Below are 26068 nucleotides of genomic sequence, written 5' to 3' on the forward strand. Positions count from 1 at the left end.
GTGACGTGCCTTATTGGTTCTGACAGAAAGACGACGCCTCCGTAATAAACGGCTGATAAGGCACACTACGACTACAATTCTACATTTTATTCAAACTTTGAATTGATTTAGGACGTCGGCAAACAGTTTCTTGAGGAGGTAATGGTCTCAGTCTTTGACAGAACGCGATGACGGACGATTGACGGCGGGTGTCGTAGAAGAGGAGGACGAGGGACCAACCAAATCAATCAAATTCTGGACGGGATTGGCTGTAATCTCCAGGAACTGAACACCTTCCTGGACCCTGAAGAGGGCAGATAAGATTGTCCCCTCCCAACCTGGACGCACCAGGGTGTCCCCCTTCCCTCTGACAGGAGACTGAGGTCCTTCAAAACCTCCTCAACCAACCTATATATATATATATATATATATATATATATATACACACATATATGTATATATATATATATACTGTATATATATATATATATATATATATATATATATATACACACACATATATATATATATATATACACACATATATGTATATATATATATATATATATGTACACAAACAAAAACATGCTGCTCTTTTTTGCAGTGTCCCTGTCCCAGAAAATGAATTCAAACTGAACTTGTTTTTTATTTATTTATTTATTCATTCATCACTTCTCAAGAACTTCAACAAATGTGTTTAAACAAGTCTCAGTAGTGACCACAAGATTGCATGATGTCTATTAGATATGTAAAATAACTATTATATAAAATAATATCTTATCAGTGTGCTGTGATGTGAAAATTGCAGATTTTCTCTATGGTATTGGGTGTGGCGTGTAAGTGCGTGAAAAAAAGTTTCCAGTCCAGAAAAGCCGGTCTAACAGTGAGAGATAAAGCAGCAAACCTCTTCTGAAGATGCCAATTACACACACACACACACACACACGGCAAATCAGTCCCTCATGAAAGCATACTTTAAAAAACACGAGGAAATGTGTGGTCACTTATTCATCACTGCTTCAGTTTTTGCTCAAAGGTCACAGGTCACAGTATCAGCAGCGATGACAAAAGGATTTCTCTTTAGTTGAACGTCTGAGGTATAAAGAAGTTCATTCATGGTAATAAAAATACAGTTATAAAACAGCAAAAAAAAAACACAACCGTTTTTTTTTTTTATTAAGGACACTTTTCCCACTTGGTTGAGTTTCAAACTGGTTTTGTCAATCTGTGTTGTAGTAGCACAGAAGAAGCACCAGATGGCAGCGCAGCTTCACGTTCACTGTGATGTATGACGTGTTCCAAACGTCTTCATTTGAGGGTAAATAAAACCTTCAGTATTTAATATGGACATGTAATAAGTTTTAGAACTAACTACACGCTAGTTATATGAACTTACACCTTTTTTTTAACCATTCATTTACCAATGAATGAATGAATGAAAACAGCGCGGTCAGAGGGAGATGGAATGTTGTTGTTGTGTTTGTTTTCACTTAGATGAGGAGAGGGTTGTCCAGCACGGCCACTCCTGCTGCTACGCCGCCGTCTGCATGTTCCGAGCTCTTGGTCCTGAGCAGATGACCCACACACTCGTTCATCACCATGTCTTCACCGTGTCTGCGAGGATTAAAACAAGTAGTTTTTTTAAAATAACATATAATGATAATTCAATGAAAAATAGCCTTTGAGTGGCATTAAAGGGGACATGTGTATCATTTATTATTACTACAACTTGTGTATTTTTGTTCCCAGAAACCTGAAACTTGTTGCTTGTTTACTTAATCCAAAAGTGAAGGATTACAGGATTACAGGATTACATTTCTGAGCTGCTATATCACTCATTCAGAATTTGGCGACTGCAGGATTTCCTCTTCGTCACGTCTGAACACAGTCACTGCTTATTTCAGTGTATTACTCCTTTCAAACACTTCAAAACCTCTGTTTTTAAATTAGTTTCATTTGCAGAACAAGGATTAAGATCCTGAGGTTGTAAACTAAACGTAGTAAAAAAAACTGACCTGACATAAGCTCCAAAAGCTCCCAGTTCACTGAGACAGTCTGTGATCTTGAGCGGGAAATCTCGTCTCAGCAGGAAGTTCTGCGACGGCACAGACTGGATCTTGTCCATGAGGATATACGCCATCCTCTCCGTGCTGTCCGTCATTCCCTGCAGGACCTTACAGATGTCTGAGCCGTAGATGTTGTTACCTGGGAAACGGCAACAAGAAAACAGAGGCATGAAAATAAATATGACGCACACAGGAGTTGGTTTTAAGATGAGGCTGAGTGATAAAGTACCTCCTCCTTCTCGCTGAGGCTTCAGGACAAAGCGGTCCGGTGCTGCTAAAGCCATGGCTACCGTTTTGTCGCCCTCTGGACCCTGAAGGTAAAAACAACGACAGAGAAAAGAGAAAAACAAAGTTTAATCACGGCACATTATAATTATATTTCACTTTAACCTTTAGAACGCAGAGCATTTAGGCTCCTTCTTTCGATTACTATGTTAAAACGTATAAACAGAGGCGAGAATGTGCAGTAGAGTGTTTTATATCCTTTTTTTCCCATCACAACCTATAGGTAATCTGATAAAAAAATAAATAAAAGAAATTATCATTTCTATGGAAGAGTATTGGGGCCACATGTGAAAAAAATAAAACAGCATGAATTCTGAGATTCTGACTTTAATCTTAGAATTCTAACTTTAATCTCAGATTTCTAGATTTAAAGGGGACATATTACGCAAAATCAACTTTTTAACCATTTTAATACTTATATTTGGGACTCTGGGGGCCCTACCAGTCACCAAAGTGTGGAAAAAGAATACTCCGTCATGTTTTCGTGGTTCCCCTTAGTGTAAGTATAGGCGATAAAACACTCGATGTTGAATTCCCTGCGTTTATGACGTCAGCATGCGCATTTCACCGCGAATGTTACCGCCCCACCAGTAAGTTTACTTCGAGAGCTCCACCTTAGCTCCACCTTGTCCCTGCGAGAGTGCAGGCGAGGGAGGAAGAGCGGTATTATGTCAACGCAGAGGGACAAGTGTGCTGTTCGTGGCTGCACAGTGGAGCACAGTGTTTTACACAAACCTCCACAGAGGATTTGATATATGAAGCTAATGTGCCGGATAAAGTCAGCAAACGTGTGTTCGCACTAGACAGCGGTCGCCGTATTTAGTCAGGGGACGTATTTCACCGACGTACAAACACACACACGTTGTTAAGAAAAGGTCTCATAGAGCTCATAACTGACCATTCTGACACGTCCTAATTAAAAATATTTGTTCAGTACGTCCTCCATGACCGGAGCACAGACTCAGTCTGATACAATCACATATACAGCGGCGAGCGGCAGTTTATGCCGCTCGCCACTGGCGATCAGCGGTGCTGCACTCTCTGTGCAGAGGTGCTGCACTCTCTGTGAAAATCAGCTGATCGCCACCGCTGATCGCCAGCGGCGAGCCGCCTAAACGGCCGCTGTATGCGACTGATCGCCAGCTCCGGTGCAGACCGGTGACTATGCTCCGGAGACCTCGCCACCGCGGCACCGCTGATCGCCACCGCGGCACCGCTGATCGCCACCGCGGCACCGCTGATCGCCAGCGGCGAGCCGCCTAAACGGCCGCTGTATGCGTTTAGGCAGCTCGCCGATCGCGATCAGCGGTGCCGCGGTGACGAGGTCTCCGGAGCATAGTCACCGGTCTGATACAGTAACATACAGCGCCAGCTTATGCAGCTCGCCGCGCGCCGCTGGCGATCAGTGGTGCTGTTCCTAAGTTTTTTTAACTGATTAACAGTTCGGCACTGTTCGGCTCGATCCTTATGTAGAACGTCTCTTCCTGTGACGGCACTCTGGCTGTTTTCTGCGCACGCTGCCATGTTGATATTGTCAGAGAACTAGTGGAGGGAGGGGGAGACGAATAGAGCTGTAAAGCGCTGTAACGAGGACAAATCAGAAACCCCCTGGAAGAAGTGGGTGTGTGTTTGCCTGTGTCTCATTTGCATGTAAAGGGACCAAGCACGAAAACCGAGCGTTCTGAAAGGGGCGGGCTTAGCAGGGTTATTGAACTGCTATGATGCTTCATCCTTATGGTATTTTGACCAAGGCATGTCACTGACATGTTCATTAGGACACCAGGGAACTATTTTAATGGGGGAAATAGGGTATAATATGTCCCCTTTAAATCTCAGATTTCTGACTTTAATCTCAGAATAAAAACTTTTCTCAGAATTCTGACTTTAATCTCAGAAATCGGATTGAATTTGTGTCATTTGTTTAAGTTTTAAAGTTCACACTTGGGTTAGGATTTTGTGACTTCTGCATAATTATCGCTGCTGCTGTTTGTTTGTGATACAAAATGAATCCTAACTTTGACTCAACAACACATAAACTTGAAGATGTGAAGTATAAACACAGACATCCAGGATGTCCATATAAGGAGTTGTGTTTTATTATTCCCACATATTTACCAAGGGTGCACCTGCGGCACTGATCTATTTAGGTTTACATAACCACCACTAGGTGGTGCTAAAGCACTGACTACTGATAATATCACAAAATTCACACAAAACCTCATTTAATCCAAAAGCGACACTAAAACAACATCCAGTAGAACTTTATTGTCCAAAATGACCTTTTTTCTAATCTTACACAATTAAGAACAATAAATATCAAACAAAATAAAGAAATAAGATGTCAAATCTCTCAGTATTACAGTGTCAGTGCTTTCACACTAACAGGGACAACAGACTGTACTCATATGTGACTCTAGTTTTATCTCAGTTTAATTACATTTGAATGGATGCAAATGTATGGACACAGCGTCGTGGTCTCACCAATTCGAGAGTGTAGAGTCCAGCGAACGTCGCCCGGATCTGCTCCACCACCTGAGGCTGGTCGGGGAAGAACTTCTCCAGAACTCCGGGTTTTGCAAGGACCTGCTGGACCTTCTTGGTCCCGACCAGGTGGGTGCTGATGTCTGGACACTTCACGGCCAGCGAGCGCTCCATTAGGAGACGAATGTCCCAGAACTGCTGATTGTCAGAATACCATAAAACTTATAAAACTTAACCTATAGAACTTCTCCAGACTTAAAAATGTTAGAATCAGCATAAAGTCACTCCAAAACTAGGAAGAAAGAAATGAGCTGATACCTCTTCAGTACTATAGTGCTCAGGCATGTAGCCATTCCTGAAGTACACCACTGCCACCTCCTGGCCATCACTAAAAATAGAGTGACATGAATCCAAACATAGTTATTTTTTGGGGTGGGGCTATAAATAAGAACTGATGTACACAACAGGACGTACACAAAGAGCTTCTTGTCCTGATCGAGCGATCCCGTTTTCCTGACATCATCAAACGACTTCCTTGTTGTGGGAATGTTTCTGGAAAATAAACAGAAAGAGAGAGAGAGAGGAACTTCCGGTTTAGTTTGTTTCTTTTCCTGTGACCAAATTACAGGAAGAGGCCTTTTATGACACGGCTAAGGTTGGCTATCAAACACCAAAAACATTTGTGGTATCCACTAAACTTTGAGTCTCAGTACTTGAGGAGTTTTGGTGCAGTTCAACTCACCTCTTCCACAGTTCATACTCGATGCATCGCTGGTCAAAGATGTTCCTTTGTGTTTCTTCCACCAAGAACATGATGACTGCTCTGTAACATTCAGATTTATATTTTTAAATTAAAAGATTACTCTGGACGTTGAGTTACCAGATCTCTGTATTTACAAATACATTTACCTCCAAAAGGTATTGGAGCATTGTTATTATTCGTCAATTATGCAAATTGTCTAAACTCCTGCGCAGGAAAGTAATGCAGGGTTCACAACGCGGTGACCTAATGGGAGCAGCCTAAGAGATGCGTTCAAGAAACCTTGAAGTCCACTAACTGAAAACTTGCTGCTGCTACTGCTGCTGCCACCTTGTGGTAATAGATGCACCACAGGTAGTCTGTGTAGTAGAAAGATTAGTTTTCTCATAAAAGCAATCATTGCTAAAACATTTGTTTTGAACCTCGAACTAAACTTTTTAATGACTTCTCACACAAAAATCACATGTTTCCATTTCCTTTTGAACACATGCAATTCAGGCACTATGAGTTAAAGGGATGTAACAGTGTGTAACATTTTAGAGGGTTTATTGTCAGACATTGTTGCCCATAAATATGTTTCTATAAGGCTTTAATGACTTGCGTACCGTATAAAAACCGTATAATAAAACTTTTGTATTGGAGGTCGTTATCTTGCGCTGCCATGTTTCTACGGTAGCCCGAGTGGACAAACTAGCTTATGTTATTGCTAGTTTGCTGCATTCAAGCACAAAACATGTTCAAATCCCGTCCTAGTTCTCACCTCTCTGATCCGTAAAGCTCCCAGGCTTTGGCCACGGCTCCAGCCATACCGGCAGCAGGGTTGTTGTCGAGGATACGCTGGCTCTCCTCCAGCCGGCCGGCCACCTGCAGAATTTGTCTGTCAAAATGGATAGAGGACAATTTTTAGCAAAATATGTGACGGAAGGTTACTTAATTACTTAATTAATAGTAAGGGTGGGTCAAAATATTGTCTTGTAATGATTATCACAGAATCTTTATATTGTGATATTATTGACGTACCTATGATTCCCTCCCCTAATTCATATTGCCAAATAGGTCTGGAACAACTGGGACAACTAATTGTAACAATAAGATTTACACCAACATGTTTACAAGCATTTTAAAAGTACAAATTTAGTCAGAATTGTTTTATACAATTTTCTTTCAATTATACTGCAATTGTTGGGGCTACAACAAACGATTATTTCATTATTATCGGTTGTTTTGGTGCATGAAATATCAGGAAATGTGGCAAGAAATGTTGATCAGTGTTTCCCCAAACATGGAAATGATGATCTCTGTTCTCAAATGTCCCGTTTTGTCCACAAAAAGGAACAGAGAGCGTGTTTAACTCAGCAAATAAATGATTAACTGTTTCAGTCCCGTCAGTGAGCGTGCATTATTAAGTCATGTAGGTCTCCAGGTTTGTTATTATGGATGCAGACTTCTTCTTCTGCTTCTTCTTCTTCTTCTTCTTCTTCTTCTTCTTCTTCTTACATACGTGCAGAATCTGTAAGAAGATTAAAAGCATACTAACGTACCTGTGTAGCTCTGGCGTCCGTGAGGCCAGACCTCCAAAACTAGCAGCGACGGTGTTGATTTCTATCTGCTTTAGCGCTGACGTTCCATCCTCTCTCTGATCCAACATGTAGTCGGAGCGATTGAGACCCAGAACAATAGACTGGGAGCAAAACAACAAAAACACCACCCTCATCAATCATTCATTCATTCATTCATTCTGTAGATTCCAGGTCACTCAATAGAGGACTGTGTGGCCTGGACTGTGACCCTGACCTATGAACCCATAAATCAGTCAAACAGTTTGAACTTTAACTCGCTTTACCTGAGAGCGTCCTTCTTTCAGGATCTGCTGGTGGATCTTGAACAACCCAGCAGTGAATTTATCCACGGCTATGGTGCTGTCAAACAACGGATGTGACCTCATGTTAAAAATCACACGTGTGTGTGTGTGTGTGTGTGTGTAAAAGGTACAGTAGGTAGGATTTGCTTGGCGTTATCCTAATACTACCTCGTGAGAGCTTCTTGGAGAAAGTCTGGGTCCTGACTGAGTTTGTCCACCAGGGTGTTGAAGTGAGTCTGCACAGCCAGAGCCTGGTGGAACGCAGCTCTGGGCACGGGCGTGGGAAAGAGCGTGAACGAGGTGTAGGTCACCACCTGAAAAAAACGGGAGAAAAAGTGAAGCGTAACGACGCAAAACAAAACAAAAACACGGACACTGCACGTGGCGTGTGTGTGTGTGACGAATGACACCGATCGTTTCTGACTCTGAACCCCGACTGTTTCGTGAAATGTAAAGATAGGAAAAGGTTATTTTGGTTATAATTAAGATGAACATCACGACTGTTCTGTAACATTCAGATTTAAATTTTAAATCAAAACATTACTCTGGACATTTAGTTGCTGAAGACAGTTCACAGCAGATCTCTGCATTTTTAGATATGTTGTGACATCTTTAAGAATCGTTTCTTACCCCCAGAATTGTGACATTTCAACGTGCTTGATGAACAGAAACAGTGAAAAATTTACCTCAAAAATGTATTAAAAGTAAGGGGCGGGCATCTGTAGAAAAATGCTATTAGAATATTCGATGTTATTATTTGCCAATTATGCAAATTGTCTAAACTCCAGCAGGGTTCAGCCTAGAAGATGCATTCAAGAAACCTCGTACAGTTCATCACTTGAAGTCCACTAACTAAACACTATCTGCACCACAGGTAGCCCGGGCAGTAGAAAGATTTGTTGTTGTGCAAAAATAAGATATATATGTATATATACGGTATATATGAACTAAAATCTTAATACGTGCAGTTTCAAGTTTGACAGAACAAAATGAATTCTTTGATCGGTTCATAAATAAAGTTAAATAACTGCCTACTTCTACATATGTAGAGGGAGAAGAACTTTCACAAATTCATTCCATTATCGCCACAACGTGGATGAAATGAGTCACATCGAGTGTGTTTTGTTTTCATATCGAGGAAAAGATCTGTGAGCTGTGGGCCACGCCCCCTTTCAGCCTGAACGTGTCATGCTGAGTGCACCAGGTGAGGGTGATCTGCTGATCAACCTGGATCTTGGAGTCACAGCTTGTTTGCCAGGAAGCTGACTTGGAACTGAGGAATCAAAACGACTTTTTGCAGAATAAAGCTGGTGCAAACGAGGAAGAAGCAGCCGGTGAGCTTTTGCCTATTTTTTTGGCTGTAACTGGGCTTTTGTTGTATCATATTGCTTGTAGTAGTTTAAGTCACTTTAACAAGCTGGTTAAGGGGTGTTAATACAAATGTTTGAAGTCTGCTTCCAAATGCTTGGAAATTTGCTATTTACTTAGACATGACGATGATATCCATCATTTAAATCTCAGGGTTTTGCTGTACATGCTCTAAAAGTGATGTTTTATCTGTGTTTAAATGTTTTTTTTTCACCTGACCTGCATTGGAAGTTTCAAAATAAAGAAAAAAAAGAAGTGTGATCGATGAGTGGAATCCAGTTTGAAGTCTCAAAACCTTGCAACAGTGAGGGTCCAACTTTAGAGCTGAGGCTGTGGTTCTAAATTAATCAATGTACTGGTCCTGAGGAGTTTTAAAAATACTTATAATTCTTTGAGAAAACGTATCAAATGATCAGAAAATGTCAGCTGGAGGTGGAGGTCTTTCATCTCTCACCTCGGATGAGTTGGGAGTCTCTTTGGTCCTCATCAGGACTCCATGCTGCAGCGCTGCGTCTTTGGCCACTTTTGCCAAGTTGTCGACCAGGGCAGCGTTCATCATCACCTCGACTGGTATCCCCGCGTCCATTCTGGTTCAACTACTTCTGACAAAATGGAGATCAGTCTCAGAAGCTGCTTTCAGATGTGCACTGAAGTCCAGACACTCGATTATGTCCTCGATTAATCAAGGGATCGTTTGGTCCGTAAAATGTTGATCAGCGTTTCTCAAACCTAGAAAGGATGATGTTCTCAAATGTCTTGTTTTGTCTGATAAACTATTCTGTTTTTAATGATTTCTCTGTCATGGAGCAAAGAAACCAGAAAGTATTCACATTTTAAGATGCTGAAAAATCTGAGAAACTAGTTTTAATTCCTTTAAAAACACTCAAACTTTTTAATAGCACAGTATCGGTATCTGTATCGGTACAGATAAAAAAAAAAATCCATACTCTGTGTATATATCTTAATTTATATTTCTAGTAACTGTTATGCTTACATTTCATCTTAACTACAAGAAGAAGAGTTGGTATTATGGTCTGTGTTTATAGAGCTTTTCTAGTCTTGATGAGCTGCTTTACACGACAGTATTCACTCATTCACACGGGGTTAAGTGTCTTTGCTCAAGGACACATGTAGACTTGGCAGAACTGATTAACTGGAAATAACCATGCAGTTAATAGACAACTTGCCCTACCACTGAGCCACCATGGCTCAATCCTGACTCACTAACTCATCCCTATATCAGATAATTACTTTTATATACTTAAGAACAGTGAATGTCATACTTTAAGACTTTTACTTAAGTAATATATATATAATTTTTTTATAAAGTGACTTCAACTTCTACCAAAGTAATTTTCTGATGACATACTTTTACTCAAGTAAAATACCTTTTAGAGGTGCGTCATACAAGACTGTAGAAATATAAATAACAAAGCATAGTAAAGACACGTGAATTTGTACCTAAGCAAAGTAACATTACAACACTGGAACAATAATGATACTGCAGCTTTCAAGTAACGTGCAAGAATTAGTCTAAATAGTTTGGTTTGAGGTCGAGGTCAAACAAACACGAATATTTTAGAACTCATTTCCTGACATGCCGTGCGAGCAAACAACAAACATTCGCATAATGAGATAATGACACAGTTATGATAATTGAGGCACGAACCGGTATTCTGGTACCAGATGACGCAACCACAGAACCGGAAGCAAGAGTGCCGCAAACTGATTACAGTAGATGGCTAAAAACACCGCTAAAACACGATGCCTCACGCTGTCGGTACACCGTGTCACTACAACTATTTATCCTTAAAGTAAGAGTTCCACGACATCTAAATGTTTCCCCGTGTTTACAGCTAGCACAGCTAGCACACTACCTCCAGAGTCACAGTTGGACGTGATTTTCTTCGATTTGATGGTTCTTCTTTCGTATCCTCGTTGACGCCGCAGTAGGGACGTAGTAGCAGCGCAGCGGAGGGAGCGACACATGCACTGACAGACAAGCCGGAGAAGTCTACGTTCGAGTTCGAGTCAGCGGCAGTAAGTCATTCGTATTTCCGTGGTCAAAGAAGCCGCTCCTGAATGTGGTGTGCGCCAGTATTACCGCAATTATGGTACCCGTGCTTTCAAAATAAAGTGAGAACCAAACTGACTACAACACAGTACGCAAGATTGGGGTCACATGTAAAGGAAAAAATAACAATTAATTGGAAACAAAACTTAATTTATTTTATTTATCAGTCCTGATGGCTGATGGTAGGAATGACTTCCTGAATCTGTCCTGAATCTCTTGGAGAATGTGCTCTCCTGGGCCTGGAGGATGTGGTGGAGAGGATGATCAGGGTTATCCATGATGGAAAAAAGTTTATTCAACATCCTCCTCTCCACGGTGTCCTGTTTGCAGCTGATGATGGAGCCGGCCTTCTTTATCAGTTTGTTGAGTTTGTTAGTTTCACTGGCTCCAATGCTGCTCCCCCAGCACACCACAGCAAAGAACAGTGCGCTGGCCACAACAGACTGGTAAAATAACTCCAACATCTCGCTGCATACATCAAAGGATCGCAGCCTGCTCATCCCCTTCCTGTACACAGCACTGGTGTTAGCCTTCCAGTCCAGTCTGTTGTTCAGCCTCACACCTAGGAATTTGTGGTCCTCCACCATCTCCACATCCTCCCACAGCACCCTCAACGGTTGCGGAGCTGTCCTCTTCCTCCTGAAGTCCACCACCATCTCCTTGGTCTTGGTCCTACCACTGTCCCGTACTCCCCCTCCTGTCCATCCCTTATACACCCCATCACCGCAGAGTCATCGGAGAACTTCTGCAAGTGGCATGACACACAGTCATGCCACGACATAATTTATTTTATATACTTAAGAGTAAATGTCATACTTTAAGACTTTTACTTAAGTAATTTTTTTTTTTTTAAAGTGACTTCAACTTCTACCAAAGTCATTTTCTGATAACATACTTTTACTCAAGTAAAATACCCTTTAGAGGTACAGAAATATAAATTACAAAAAAAAGCATAGTAAACATACGTGAATTTGTGTAAAGTAACATTATTTTGAAAACCAGAAATAGGACTTGACTTAGGACCTCACGCGCTGTGTGTACCATAATTGTGAGAATAAAGGCGCACTCCACTTCAGGGGCGGCTGAAACACACTGACGCTGCTGTAAGTGGCTCGACTGCTGAACGACGCAGCAGCTCTTGATGACACGCCTACACCGACCAATCAGGGTTCGAATCGTCACAGCAGCAAGTCGGCAAAGACCGCCCCAATGGACAACGGGGAAGAAGACGGCACAGCGTCGTGAAGGGAGTCCGAGGAATTAATGGCAAGCCGCTCTAAACTTAAATGTCTAAATTTGACAATCCGACGTCAACATAGCAGATAACACAACATACTTTTGATTAGCCTGTAGTTACCTTGTCACACTGACATAATGTAAAATTGATGAGTCACAGTGACTTTTAGTTATCTGTGTAAAGATACGTGAATTAAAGTAACATTACAACACTGGAATAATAATGGAGCTCACTGCAACTTTAAATTAACGTGCAAGAATTGGTCTAAATAGTTTGGTTTGAGGTCTAAGTATTTGTATTTATTTACTTACTATCGAATTAAAGTGTAAATAGAAAGATGATCTGAGGGCAGTGATTGTGACACTGTTATGATAATTGAGGGATAAACCGTTTTCGGTGCCAGATGACGCAACCACAGAACCGAAAGCAAGAGTGCCGCAAACTGATTACAGTAGATCACTAAAAACATCGCTAACACGATGCCTCACGCTGTCTGTACACCGCGTCACTTCACTATTTATCCTCAATAAAGTAAGAATTCTACGACATCTAAATGTGACCTGTGTTTACAGCTAGCACGGCTAGCATCCGACCCCCAGAGTCACAGTTCTGTGTCCGTCGTAATAAAAAAGCGTTATCCGGCGTTAACGTAAATAACAGAAAACACAACATACTTTGATTAGCCTGTAGTTACCTTTTGACTTGTCATGTATAATGTAAATTTGATGAGTCACAGTGACTTTTAGTTGTCTGTGATGAAATGTTGATGAATCATGGTGACTTTTTGTTATCTGTAATTAAGTTTTGATGAGTCACAGTGACTTTTAGAGATAGCACTGATAAGAATTTGAGTTGTAGTTAGGGATATCAGATAACAGTTGGTGATATCTGCAATTAAATTGGGACTAGACACAACAGTTAGTGATATCTATAATTCAGTTTTGAAGCGGTAGAAGATGGATGTTTTTTTCTAATCTCAAAAACAGTTAGCGATATCGGTAATTCGGTTTTGGCTAGTCAAAAATAACAGTCGTCGAGATCTGCAATTAAATTGGGACAAGTCAAGATAAATTATAGAGCTGAAACGATTAATCGATTATTAATCGATAACTAAATTAATCGACAACTATTTTGATCATCGATTAATCGGTTTGAAGCTTTTTTCATGATTAAAACAGGATTTCTGATTGTTTAAGCTTCTTAAATATGAATATTTTCTTCATTTCTTTGCTCTGGATAACAAATTAATCATTAAAAGGCAATCATTATGGTTTGTGGACAAAACAAGACATTTGAGAACATCATTTCCAGGTTTGACGAAACACCGATCAACATTTTTTATGGTTTTCTGATATTTTATGGACCAAACGATTCATCGAGAAAATAATCGACAGATTAATGGATTATGAAAATAATCATTAGTTGCAGCTCTAATAAATTAGCAATATCTGTAGTTGAATTTAGTCAAGTCACAAAAACAGTTAGCCATATCTCTAATTCAGTTTTGACGAGTCACAATGACAGTGATGTCTTTAATTCAATTTTGACTAGACACAATGACAGTTAGCGATATCTGTAATTCAGTTTTGACTGCATATGTAATAATTGTGTCACTATGACAGTGGAGTCATTCATCAGGAGGCTAAAATACTGTGTATTTTTCCACCCTGTGTGCGTTTGTGTGTCTGTGTAGATGGCGAGTGGACAGCTGTCGAGGGAAGAGGCGTTGGCGTGTTCGGGCTACAGGCACGCGTGCCATGTGATGCTCTACTCTGACACTAAAACTCAACTGTTTGGGAAAATACCTATCAGACACATCGTGCTGGTGAGGAAGAGCTTGTATGTTGTACCAGTAGTGTTTGGGTTGCACTTTGAATGCGTTTGCCACGTTATGTCACTGCTAGACAGCCATTTTTTTTGTCTGTAATCTCCTCACCCTCGTGCACCAAAGGCCATCAAGAAAATTGGTGTTTTAGCTCACAGGGAAGCAGGAGCTGCTCGTCGACTGCTGCCTTGTTTGGTGACTTTGTGTCACATCGGTCAATTTCAACAAAGCTGTGTGTTTGTGTTCTGTCTGCGATGGATGCATCAGCGTGTGAATATGTTTTTGTTATCCCCTACAGATGCAGATGCGTTATGACGGTCTGCTGGGTTTCCCCGGCGGGTGAGTCTTTCGTGCCGCTTGCGTTGTTGTTTTTACTTTTATACGTTTGTAAGTCTGCTGCTGCTGCTCTCCACAGAGGAGCTGTCAGAAGATATAAACTGTCACGACACAGAAAAAACAGTCAGTGGTGGATGAAGTACTGGAAAAGTACAAGTATCCCGCCGTTAATTGGCCTTGGAGGAGCTTAAAGTCACCTATCAGAATACATTTTTTAAAGTATCTCACTGTGTATTTTCTGACATTATACAAAGGCAAATTTCCTTCTTGCTTCTAGCTACAGGAACAACTTTATATGTCTAACTTTAAAGTAGCAAGGTCAAGCGTGGCGTGTTGACATTTATTCCCTCTGGGACAACGGTTGCAAAGCGACGGAACATTTCGAATTTTCAGGAACCTTCCAAAGAATAAAAAGGATTTATGGGAATTAATGAGCATTAACAGGAAATTTGGGATAATTCAAAGCAACTGAGTCATATACCAACATAAATAAACATATTTTGTTTTGTTATAAGCAGGCATTGTTGCAGAAAGGATGGGATGGGCTCAGAATGGTAGCTTTAGTTGTTTTCCAGAATTCCAGAAATCATTGTGGGGGCACAGCCTCACAAGCCCTGCAGTAAGTAGTGTTTCATGCTGTGTCCATGTGATTGAGGTATAGCACATTATACTCGACTGTATTCACATCAAATCTGATTGTTTACCAACTATATTCGTGTTCCCAACCTTCAATTTCCAGTTTATTCCCATTAATTCCCATGGAAAGTTAATTCCCTGAATTTGGCAGCCTTATCTGCAACCCATTTCCCAAAAATTGCATTTGGGTCTCCCAAAGTCAGAACGATACAAATATTTTACTGATTCTTTTAAACTCCTCTATATGTCTACAACAAAACTTCATAAAACCTGAGCTATCCCACAAAATTTTCAGCACTTCTAGAATCTTTAGCTTTAAGTCAACGTTCATAGTGCAGAAACAACGACAATCGTTGGTAATTTAAACAAACTTTGGCAGAAACATCTGCAAGTAATTTGTTTTCGTGGGGAAATGTCCGTCAACAAATGTTAGCTTTATGTAAATCTAAATCTTAAACTACTATCTTATACTGAGCTTCATTTGACAGTCGCTCACTCTGACACCTTCAATCCAGGTCAGGTCACTGTAGATTCTCATAATAATGAAAATTTCCGTCCACTAAAGGGCGCCAGTGGACCCCACTGCCCTCCCAAAGCCATTTTCATGTTTTCAGGAACCATTTCCACTATACTGTCGGTTTTAACTTCTACATCCACACTTTTAACTTTTAGCGTCAAACCAAAGTAAACAGGTCAAAGTTCAGGTCAAAAATCCACAGTTCAGGCAGCGGCGACTCAGCAAAAAAAAAGTTTGGGGCTTTAAGCTTTGAAATCAACTTGATTTATTTACCTCTGCTTCGAGGAGTTTCTGGAGAACAATACTGCATCCATTATTAATCTGCTGTCATACCTGATATTGACCTTTGACCCACCACCACTCTTCAGGCTTGTCAACCCATCAAAAGAAACGCTGGAGGCGGGCCTTACGAGGGAGTTGTTGGAGGAGGTGGGTGTGGCTGTCCCCGTATCAGAAGAAGACCTTGTGGCCTCCCGCTACGCTCCTGCTCCTTTCGTCTTCTCCTCCTCCTCCTCTCCCTACCGTCTCATCACTCACTTCTATGTGAAGAAGATGGAGGAGGAGCAGATCAGGGAGGTGGAGAGAGCCGCCGTGTCCACGGCAACAGATCACGGACTGGAGGTAATGAGGAAATTGGGGAATGGGATGTTTCGATTTTTGGGGTCAGGGGTTAAGGGTCAGAGTGATGGATGTGAAGACGGTGATTCCTCTGTTTTAAATATAATGCGAACAACAACAAAATATTAATAATGACTTTGTTTTACTTTCAAATGAAAACAAATCAAAAAATCATCAGTAACCTCGTTCTGATTGAGAAACCCTGATCTAGACCATTTGATCAGGTCCTCAAGACCAGGCTTGAGAAACTGTGATCTAGACCATTTGATCTGGTCCTCAAGACCAGGCTTGAGAAACCCTGATCTAGACCATTTGATCTGGTCCTCAAGACCAGGCTCAAGAAACCCTGATCTAGACCATTTTACCTGGTTCTGATTGGGAAAAACTATGATTTAGACTATATGACCTGGTTCTGATTGAGAAATCCAGATCTAGCCCATTTGATCTGGTACAGGACCACGATTGAGAAACCTTGACAGAGACCACTTGACCTGAGAGGCAGACAGTCATCCAGATGAGGCCCAGACAGGAAGTACTACTATCTACTATCTTATGTGTAATTAGCCTCATATGTTAGCTGCATCTCTTCCTACAGGCTGGATCAAACTGTCTGTTGGGTCTTTGGTGGTCTGCAGCACTGAGGTTCCCCGCCACACAGTTAGGGTTTGGCAAGTTGTAGTAGTTGTGGTTATGTTAGAGTAAGTCTCCAGGAAATTGATGCAACAGTCATCTAACCGGTGCTGTGACAAATGCACTACTTTACTTCCCTCCCTCCCTACCCGCAGGTTCTGGGAATGGTCAGAGTTCCGCTCTACACCACAAAAAGCAAAGGAGGCCTCGGGTCCTTCCTGACGCACTCGTTCATCGGTAACTCTCGCTCCCAGCTCGTCGACTCTGTGCTGCGCCTGAACATGGTCTCTGCCGAGGAGATGCACAGAGCCCTGACGCACTCTCTGAAGATATACTCACACACGGCAGGAGACCTGAGAGCAGCGCTAGCACTGACAGAGGCGCCGAGGAAGCCGCGTTGAACCACACACACACAAATATCAATGTATTGCACAGCTTTTCTTCTAACATAACCAGTTCTATCCCTAACAATAACCAGTTCTATCCCTAACAATAACAGCAATTCAAGTCTTAGTCCTGAACTTAACCAGCTCCCCAGAAATGAGGTTCTGCCTCATTAGGAGCAGATTTCGGTCTCCAATGGGGGCTACTGGTCCTGACAAGGTCAGTGTTTCTCTAACACACACACACACACACACACACACACACACACACACACACACACACACACACACTCACTCACTCGTAGATTTTCGTAGATGTGTAGTTCACTCACACACTTGATCCTACACACACACACACAGACACACACGTAAGCTGCTGACTCATAGTTGCCTGCTGTGCATCAAACAGTTTTTCTTTTGGAGGAAACATTATCGACTACAGCAAAATTGAAAAAAAAAAGGTATATGATATAAAATGGAAAGGTATTTCACAGCCCTACAATAAACGCTTCATATGTTATTAAGGCACAGGTCTCGTTTCTACAGCAGGAAACCACGAATGGACAGAGAGTGTGTGTTTCTACACAAACGAAGAAGAACCAACATCCTTTCTGGTATGTGAAGGCCACCGTAGTTCCCTTATCATCTTTGGCTTAGCGTTTCAGTCTACATCTCCACCTTTTAGATATCACTCAGTACATTTACATGCACATTTTGATCCATTCATAATTGGACTAATGTCCTTCATGTAATAAGCACGAGTGGGGAATTCATTATGTCTCTAGGTGGCGGCTAGTTAGCATGTTGGGTGACATTCTGAATCTTCCTACTGTCCAAAAACCTCAAATTGTTTTTCTCACTCTTGTCTTCTGCATACTGGCTTCTTCTATTATTTCTGGGTCAGAGCTTGCGGGTATGGAATTAGATTTGTGTCAATATTTTTAATCAGCACTTTTTATGAAGCAAATAAAATATCGATTTAATCATTCAAAAATATTGTATTTTATTGTTTGATAATGCACTTGTTTGTGCTCCCTCGCTTGTTCATTGCGCTCCCTCATTTGTTCATTGCGCTCCCTCGCTTGTTCATTGCACTCCCTCGCTTCGCTTGTTCATTGCGCTCCCTCGCTTGTTCTTTGCGCTCCCTCGCTTGTTCTTTTCGGTCCCTCACTTGTTCATTGCGCTCCCTCGCTTGTTCTTTGCGCTCCCTCACTTCTTCATTGCACTCCCTCGCTTGTTCTTTGCGCTCCCTCACTTCTTCATTGCACTCCCTCGCTTGTTCATTGCGCTCCCTCGCTTGTTCATTGCACTCCCTCGCTTGTTCTCTGCGCTCCCTCACTTGTTCATTGCACTCCCTCACTTGTTCTTTGCACTCCCTGATTTGTTGTTTTGTTGCCTGAATAAAACTGGATTTGTTGACTATAAACACAAAAAAAATCTAACATCATGTGGACAAATTGACTATATTTGCACATTGGAACTTTTAAATGATACTGCAATCAAAACTATCCTGGCAACTAACAACTCACTTCATAATTGGATTAATTGAGTCGGTTTCGTAATATGTCATTTTGTTGTTTCCCCAAAACCCCAAAGAAGATGATGATCTCAAATGTCTTATTTTGTCCACAAACTAAAATGTTTAATGATTTCGAACCAGAAAATAGTCACATGTAAGAAGCTGAAAACTCACGACTCGTCACAGTTTCTGTCAAACTGTCAGGGCAGCAGACTTAACAGAAACAGCTACATGTGGCGGTGAAGAGTGAAGCGAAAACCCTCGTCATTGCACAGAACTGTGCTGCCTTACATGGTCATGAATTGTACATAGACCCACATAAACATCCTGTAGCTGCCAGGATCAGGAAATATACCCAGTCAGGTAGAACTCATCTTCTGTCTTTGTTCTCCTATCACCTTCTCTGTGAGCTTCTGTTCTCTTCACAGAGTTATTGTGCAGCAGTTCTGGCGTGAGCCGAGGATTAATTACATCCGTGACATACACTATAAAATGCTGCGGGCGAGGATTTGATTCTCTTTAAGTGTACCCCGGGTGCACGGAGTGAGCCTGCACCAGATGTTTCTAACCTTATTTCCAGACAAAATTGCTGGCGAGTGACCAAAGAGCAGAGACACGATGCTGCCTATAATGTCCTCGTTTCTGTACCACACTCACACAAATATTTAGCCCTGTAATGGAGATGAGTTAATAGAAGAAGATCCTCTCCCCGATTTTCTTCACAGGAAGCGGGGGTTAACCAGTAAGGCACCTTACTAAGCATGAGAACCTTGAGGTTCAAACTCATGCGTCGTGGAGGGACGACTTCACTGTTCAAAATGGTCCTACCATTTACATTTACAGTATATGTAAGCACTTAGCAGATGCTTCTATCCAAAGCGACTTACAAAAGAGGAATATGCTACATAGAAGTAGTCTTGGAAAGAACTCCAAGACAGTGGACTGACAGAGGGTGAGAGTGCCAAGGTGGATCCAAGTGTAGAAGGAGATAGTGCAGGAGAGATTAAAATATGGTTCTTTCACCCTTTAACACCTAAGCCTCAAAATGTCCGTCTGGATTTTCCCGTCAGTAAGTTCTTTTTGCCCATTTTTCCAGAATGTGGAACATGCGTGGTGGGCACGTAGACAAAAAAGAATGAAGATATTTCTCGACTCAAGCGAAACTGAAGTTGGACAGCACAATTTTTCAAAAATATCCTATTCTAATAATATAAAGCTAGTCTTTGTCTCAATGTCCAAAAACTATGTGAAGGCGTTTTTTTTCCAACTCTGACAAATAGAGCTGCAACTCACGATTATTTTCATAATTGATTAATCGAGTAATCTTTTCCCGAACCTGGAAATGACGGTGTTCTTGAACGTCTTTGTTTTTTTGTCCACAAACCAAAATGATTCAGTTTTTAATGATTTCTTTGTTATGAGGAGCAAAGAAACGAAGAAAATATTCACATTAAGAAGCTGAAACAATCCCGAAAAAAGCTTCACACTGATTAATCGGTAATCAAAATAGTTGGCGATTCATTTAGTCACCATTTAGTAATCGAGTACCGTAAATTTCGGCCTATTGAGCGCACCTGACTACAAGCCGCACCAGCTAAATTTGAAAAGAAAATACATTTTGTACATGTATAGGCCGCACTTGAATATAAGCCGCAGGTTTTCATGTTGTAACCAGAAGCGGCGCCAGGATTCAATCTCTTATCAAAGGAGTTTGTTAATGAATGCATCAACTTTATGAATGGCGAGTGAGTGCGCGTGACTAGCACTGAATGATGCGTCCGGGATCACGAGTGGGCCACGGACAAAAGTGGGCCCACCTGTAACGCCGCGTATGGTTGTAACATGAGATATTGACATAGAAAGACGCTACACGGACGTTTTTCGTTGTTGTTTTTATTAAAACAATGTAATTTAAACACGGGTTGAACATACCTGCATGTTTAGAAAATAAAACCGCACCGACACGGCATCAAAATGCCTGGTTAGAAAATAAACACTGCACCAACACAGTAGTAACACGCCTGGTTAGAAAAGAAAACACTTTAGCCTACCAGAAAAGTCATTGGTCGCTATCTTCATCTTCTTCTTGCGCACTAAAACCAATGAAGTCTTCATCTTCAGCGCATAATCTTTCCCCGCGTCTGTCTCACTTTTGCGTTTACTGCTAGAGAGTGCCCCCCAGTGGCCGTTAGCCAGTAAACATCTATAAATTAGCCGCACCGTTGTATAGGCCGCAGGGTTCAAAGTGTGGGAAAAAAGTAGCGTCTTATAGGCCGAAATTTACGGTAATTGTTTCAGCTCCAGTGACAAAGGCCTCCTGCAGAACCACGATTGAAATTATGTGCAACTTTCTCGGCTTTCAGAAACCGTTGGAATCGTTTACGGCAGCACAAACTGTCGCAATGCGTGTCGTCTGCGATGCCCTCGGTGTCAAAAGGTTAAAATAAAATTCAAATATGTGTAAATATCGTAAAAACAAGTATGATTTGTTCTTCCAATTGTCAGGAACATCCGCTGCTCTCTTTTTATAACAGGTGAGCGAAACCAGACAACACTGATTGTTTTTTTTTAATGCACAGCTGAAGAAAAGCAGAGCTTTAGAGGACAGGAGTTTATTACACTGCAGCTCTGTGTCTGTGATGACTGCACAGCAGGACGTACATAAAGGACAGGAGTCTGGAGATGAGAGAAAATGCCCTCTCCAGCCTCTCGCTCTTATTTCCAGCCTCACAGCAGCAGATTCTCTGGGAGACTTATCATCATTATTATTATTATTATTATTGAGCTTTTGCAGCACTAAAACCACAGTACGCGCCGCGCGGCCACATCCAGACGGCTCCCTGTTTGGGCAGGTGTTAACACGATAAGTGATGCGCGCGGCAGAATTCATTAATCTGTGGAAATCGATGCGTGTCTTGGTCAGCGTGTGTTTTTTTCTTATAGCTGTTGAAAAAACAAAAAGCTCCACATCCGCTACACAACAGACAGGAAACGCAGCAGACGGAGAGTAGCAAAAAAAGAAAGAAAAGGGAAACGGTTGTCTGTCTGTCTGTAGGTGTAGGTCCTCTTCGTGTGTGTGTGTTTGCAGAGGAGGGGTTCCTCTTATGTGATGGTGTCGCACGGGTGAATAATACAAGGTCATTAGGGGGAAAAAAAGCATTTGTGTGTGTGTGAGAGGAGAAAGGATGGATGGATGGATGGATGAGGGAGGGAGGGCAGGGGATGCAGCAGGAGCGAGGGATGCTGAGGGAGAAAGGTGGTATATTCATAGCAGCAGCGGAATTTATAGCCGCCTGAGGAGAGGACTGAGTGGGGGGTGCAGGGGGCGTGGCTTAGGTTGTGGCTTTCCCCACTGCTTCACAAGGCAGAGAGAGAAAGAGAGAGATTGGAGGCAGGAGAGAGAAGAAAGAAAGACGGCAAGAGGAGGGGTGGGCTGTTTTGAGTGTGAGCCTGAGAAATGAGAGGGAGAGGAGAAAGAGGAGGGAACTGAGCTGAGAGGAATCTGTCAGATTCACACACACGCACACACACTGCTGCTCTCTCTCGCTCTGTGTGTGTGTTTGTTTGTCTTTGCAAAAGGAGAGGAAGAGAGGGAGAGAACGAGGGATGAGAAGAGAAGAAGAGCGCAGGAGGAGGAGGAGGAACAGATAGAAAGAGGAGGCACAGAGTGAGGTATGTACGGCTGTCAGCGCTGCATGTGTGTCCAGTAAATACCTGTCTGTCTGTCTGTGTGTGTGTGTGTGTGTGTGTGTGTGTGTGTGTGTGTAGTACACGCGTGACTAAAGTGTGCGTGGGTGTGTTTTATATATAGTTTAGTGTTTTAAAAGGACGCTCTGTGTATTCACTTAGAGTGGACAAATGGATGTGGTATCAATTATGTAATATGTGTGTGCGTGCACCATTTTCACTGTTGATGCTTGTGTGTGTGTGTGTGTGTGTGTGTGTGTGTAATTACACAGAAGGTGGTGTTTGTGGCTATTGTGTGTGTGGAGCCCTGTAACAGTCCATTGACCATACGGGATGATTTACAGCCATAACTCACCGCTCCTGTGCCGTCAGAGCAGCGCAGAACATTAACATCCCCCCATGACAATTGAGAAATAATTCACATTTTTCCTTTTTTATTTGATTTGATTTTAAAAGTAGTATTTCTCTTTGTGCTGCAGGTTTTTGCTATAACAATAACAATAATGAGGGATTATCTTATCTTATCTGTCTTATCCTACCAGGCAGGTGAAGTGGAAGAAGAAGGTCCAGTGTTACGTTCAAATACAAAATTCAAATCAGTTCAAATTTAAGCTGCAGGGGCCCAAAACATTGTTTTTTTTGCGCAGGCAGTGAAGCAGCAGGTGATGGCAACATTTCAAACTGGCACAAATAACGTGTGTGTTGAAAAAAGAAGAAGTTAATGTGTATTAATTTTGTTCCCGTTTTATGTGGTCATAACTGACGCAAAACCAAAGTGTGAACAGAATCAGGGGTAGAAGCGATACCTCAAAGCTGTAAGCTGTGACACTTGTTTCTTTTTTAAGTAAATGTCGGTCATATTTGATGCCTGGCTACGCACAGTGCTGCGTTCACGCTCAGTGCTGCTGTAGGATTTACTGTAAGGACTCTTTGAAGGACAGTGAAATGTGTTTTTCCTCAGTGTCTCTGAGTCTGAGCCACTCAGAAGTTGCTGTTTGCGCTGCATGTGGCCCACGTGGCCACCATTTGAACACCCTGGAGCTAAAGCTTGAGGGGAATTTTCCCATGGGTCCTTAAAAACCTTGAAAGTTTGAATTTGGAAAATAACAGAAATTTCAATGCCCTAAAAGTTTTTTTTTTTTTTTTTTAATTGCCCCTATATGTCATTGAAAGTGCTTGAATTTTGTGCCAGAAAGAAGTTAAGTTTGTTACAACGTCACCTACTGTTTCACGCCCTGTGTCGCTCAATGTACGTAGACTAGGCCTACACAGGACAAACAAATGTAGAGTCATAATTACTTTGCAGTAATTCTCTCTCTCCGACTGTTGACGTGAGATTCGGTGCAGAACAACAAGCAAGTAAAGCTAAGCTAAAGGAGTGTTGTGATGTCTGGGAAATGAAAATTCAAAAATCTCTGTCTCACCAAAGACAAAAGACAAAAGACTGACTTTGATCCAAGATCCCCAAGGACAATCACTTGCCCAGATGTGAAAGTGGACGCCATGGACGTAGCTTAAGCTGTGTCAGCACATTTCGGTCCTTGGATTTGAGGGAATTGGTCCTGGAAAGTATTTGAAAAAAGTTCTTGAATTTGATGTCAACCAAGTTGTGGGGAACCATGTGTGTATGTAGTAGTAATAATAATAATGTCATTCTCTGTTGATGGCAGTTACTTAACAATACTGTACGCTATAAAAACATAGTAGCGAAAGCAAGATTGGTGATACAGGTAGTGGTTTTGGCCAATTTAGAAATGAGGGCTGCAGATTTTTGGCCCATATATTCAGCCTTTTATCTTTTTTGTCCTCCATGTGTAAACATACGGGTTTAATTGCAAAAAATAAAAAAATAAAAATTTGATATTGGCACATTATTGGTATCGACTGATATTGGCTTTACACTTCAGAATCTACCGATATGACTTGTGACTAAAACTGTAGGCTGCTACTTCTGTACTTGCACCCTCTACAACTATGTTTATTTATTGTCCACAATGAAGAAAATATATATCTACAGCTGTTGCAAAACATTTTTTATCGGTATCGGTTATCCGCCAAAGCACGCCCCATAAATCTGCGTAATGGATTTAGACAAATGTCTCTCCAATCCACATTGAATGTCTCCACTGCCGTGCGATTATACACCGTATTTTGAGTATGAAATGATCTACAAACATTAAACTCGTCATCAAAGTATTTAAACGTTTGGGTGATTTAAATTCACCGCGTTCCAGTTAAAACCGTAAATGTACTTCGGAGCTAACCATTTGTTAGCAATAGCAGTTGATAGCAACTCTCGACATGTTGTTCATGTTTAATCACAGTTAAAAATGAAACACTTACCATGTTTTCGACTGATGTACTGTGAAGCAAATGCGTCAGAACGACTATTATTAACGTAGCAGTGTTTGTACGCGTGGCAGCCATCTTGGAATCTGTTCCCCCGGAAGTCCAAGGCTAATTTTAGCCGCTTAACAAAAGCTGCACTTTTTTTGCAATTTATGAAAACGACATCTTAAGATCATGTTCTTCACGTTATCTCGCAGTTCGACGTCCTTCGCAAGCTTCAGACTGTTGTGTCTCTAAACTGTTGTGTCGCTAAACGAAAACCACTGTCTCCCACACCAAAGCCCATAGAGAAAACCTGTGATTTTAACATCACAGCTCACGGGAGTTGTTGATCCACTGCTGCCTCCATCAGTAACTTCAGGTGTACTTATTTTGTGACTTCGGCTTATGAAGTCCTTCCTTCTGATTTAAATAAGTGACACAAACTTGCCAAATGAGGCAGCAGTAGAGCAGCAGCTCCTGAGTCGCCATCAGCTAAAAACAGCGATTTTCTCAATGGGCTTTGGTGTGGAAGAGTCAGCAGTTTTTATTGGGGCCAGTGTTGTCTTCTGCCGTGTTCACAGATGGTCCTCTGGAGACCATTATTTATAATGAGAGGATATTTAAGTCACTGTTGTCTTTCTATCGTCTTGAACTTCTCCTCTGACATCAACAAGCCATTTTCCTTTTTGATAATCGGTTAATTGGTATATTTTTTGGTTTCTTTACTCCATGTCACAAAGAAATCGTTAGAAATTAATAATTTTGGTTTGTGGACGAAATTTGAGAACATAGTTTTCAAGTTTTAGTTTTAATTTTACGGCCGAAACAAGAAAATAATAAACAGATTAATCGATAATGAAAGATAATTGTTAGTTGTGTGTGAGCAGCAGTTTCTGAAATACAGTCAGACCACTTTCAAAGTCACTTGGATCACTTTTCTTCCTCATTTCTGACTCGTTGCTGCAGCGTAGTTGGCCAATCAGATATCTGCGTACCTAATAAAGTGGCCGTATAAGTGCTCTTCTGACCCAATTTGCTTTGTGTCTTCACAGCAACTCAGTGAAGTTGTAGTGCAGAGTGAAGAGAGAGAAGAAAAACGTCTTAATCCTGTCAAACCCAGTTTTTCTCTGTCAAAGAAAGAATTTTCACAGGAACTGTTTGGGTTGGTTGTGAGATGTGGCTTTGAGCAGAGCAGCCCGAGCAGCGGATGTGGGCTCACTGACAGTCTCACAGTGCCCCAACTATCAGGAACTAACCTAACCTGCAGGTATGCATTCCCACAAACATCACCTGTAAACGATCCTCTGCATGAAGCTCACCAGTGGCAGAATCTTGAGAAATATCCAAGGCGGTGGAAAGTTTCCCCCGTGTCCTTTGGCGTAAAGTTTTACGTCCCAGTCTGATGCAGAAATGCAATTAGGCTTCTCTTGCCAGAGTCTGTCTACATAATGTCGTTATTATGCTGCTGCCAAAAG

General features: G+C 41.6%; 3 protein-coding genes across 11 annotated transcripts in view; 2 read left to right on the forward strand and 1 right to left on the reverse strand.

The window, feature by feature from the left end:
- Window positions 1-617: 617 nt before the first annotated feature.
- Window positions 618-10843, reverse strand: gss (glutathione synthetase). Of its 4 annotated transcripts, none has more exons than XM_058643890.1 (13): window positions 10678-10843; window positions 9255-9399; window positions 7601-7746; window positions 7415-7490; window positions 7113-7252; window positions 6332-6448; window positions 5554-5634; window positions 5286-5363; window positions 5130-5199; window positions 4812-5006; window positions 2275-2356; window positions 1995-2184; window positions 618-1593 (listed from the first exon to the last, which is right to left on the reverse strand). In XM_058643890.1, exons 2-13 carry the CDS (start codon window positions 9384-9386, stop codon window positions 1470-1472), a joined length of 1431 nt encoding a protein of 476 aa, XP_058499873.1. In that variant the 5' UTR covers window positions 9387-9399; window positions 10678-10843; the 3' UTR covers window positions 618-1469. The 4 variants fall into 4 exon arrangements, with proteins under 4 accessions (XP_058499873.1, XP_058499871.1, XP_058499872.1 ...); XM_058643888.1 differs by having other exon boundaries at window positions 4812-5009; window positions 9255-9402; XM_058643889.1 differs by having other exon boundaries at window positions 4812-5009; window positions 10470-10843.
- A 2961-nt stretch (window positions 10844-13804) lies between these two features.
- Window positions 13805-17576, forward strand: zgc:103759 (U8 snoRNA-decapping enzyme). Its single transcript, XM_058642649.1, has 4 exons — window positions 13805-13936; window positions 14235-14275; window positions 15794-16046; window positions 16829-17576. Exons 1-4 carry the CDS (start codon window positions 13805-13807, stop codon window positions 17072-17074), a joined length of 672 nt encoding a protein of 223 aa, XP_058498632.1. The 3' UTR covers window positions 17075-17576.
- The window catches only part of arhgap4b (Rho GTPase activating protein 4b), a 40802-nt gene continuing 31870 nt past the window's right edge, over window positions 17137-26068 (forward strand). For 2 of the 6 annotated variants that reach the window (XM_058642645.1, XM_058642646.1), the window contains exons 1-2: window positions 17137-17276; window positions 17603-17670. The gene's annotated coding sequence lies outside the window, so the exon portion shown is untranslated. Of the gene's footprint in view, window positions 17277-17589; window positions 17671-21957; window positions 22248-26068 lie in introns of those variants that run through there. The other 4 variants (XM_058642647.1, XM_058642642.1, XM_058642643.1 and 1 more) reach the window with 3 other exon arrangements.

The sequence above is a fragment of the Solea solea genome, chromosome 11 (genome assembly GCF_958295425.1).
Source record: "Solea solea chromosome 11, fSolSol10.1, whole genome shotgun sequence".
Taxonomy (NCBI): Eukaryota; Metazoa; Chordata; class Actinopteri; order Pleuronectiformes; family Soleidae; genus Solea; species Solea solea.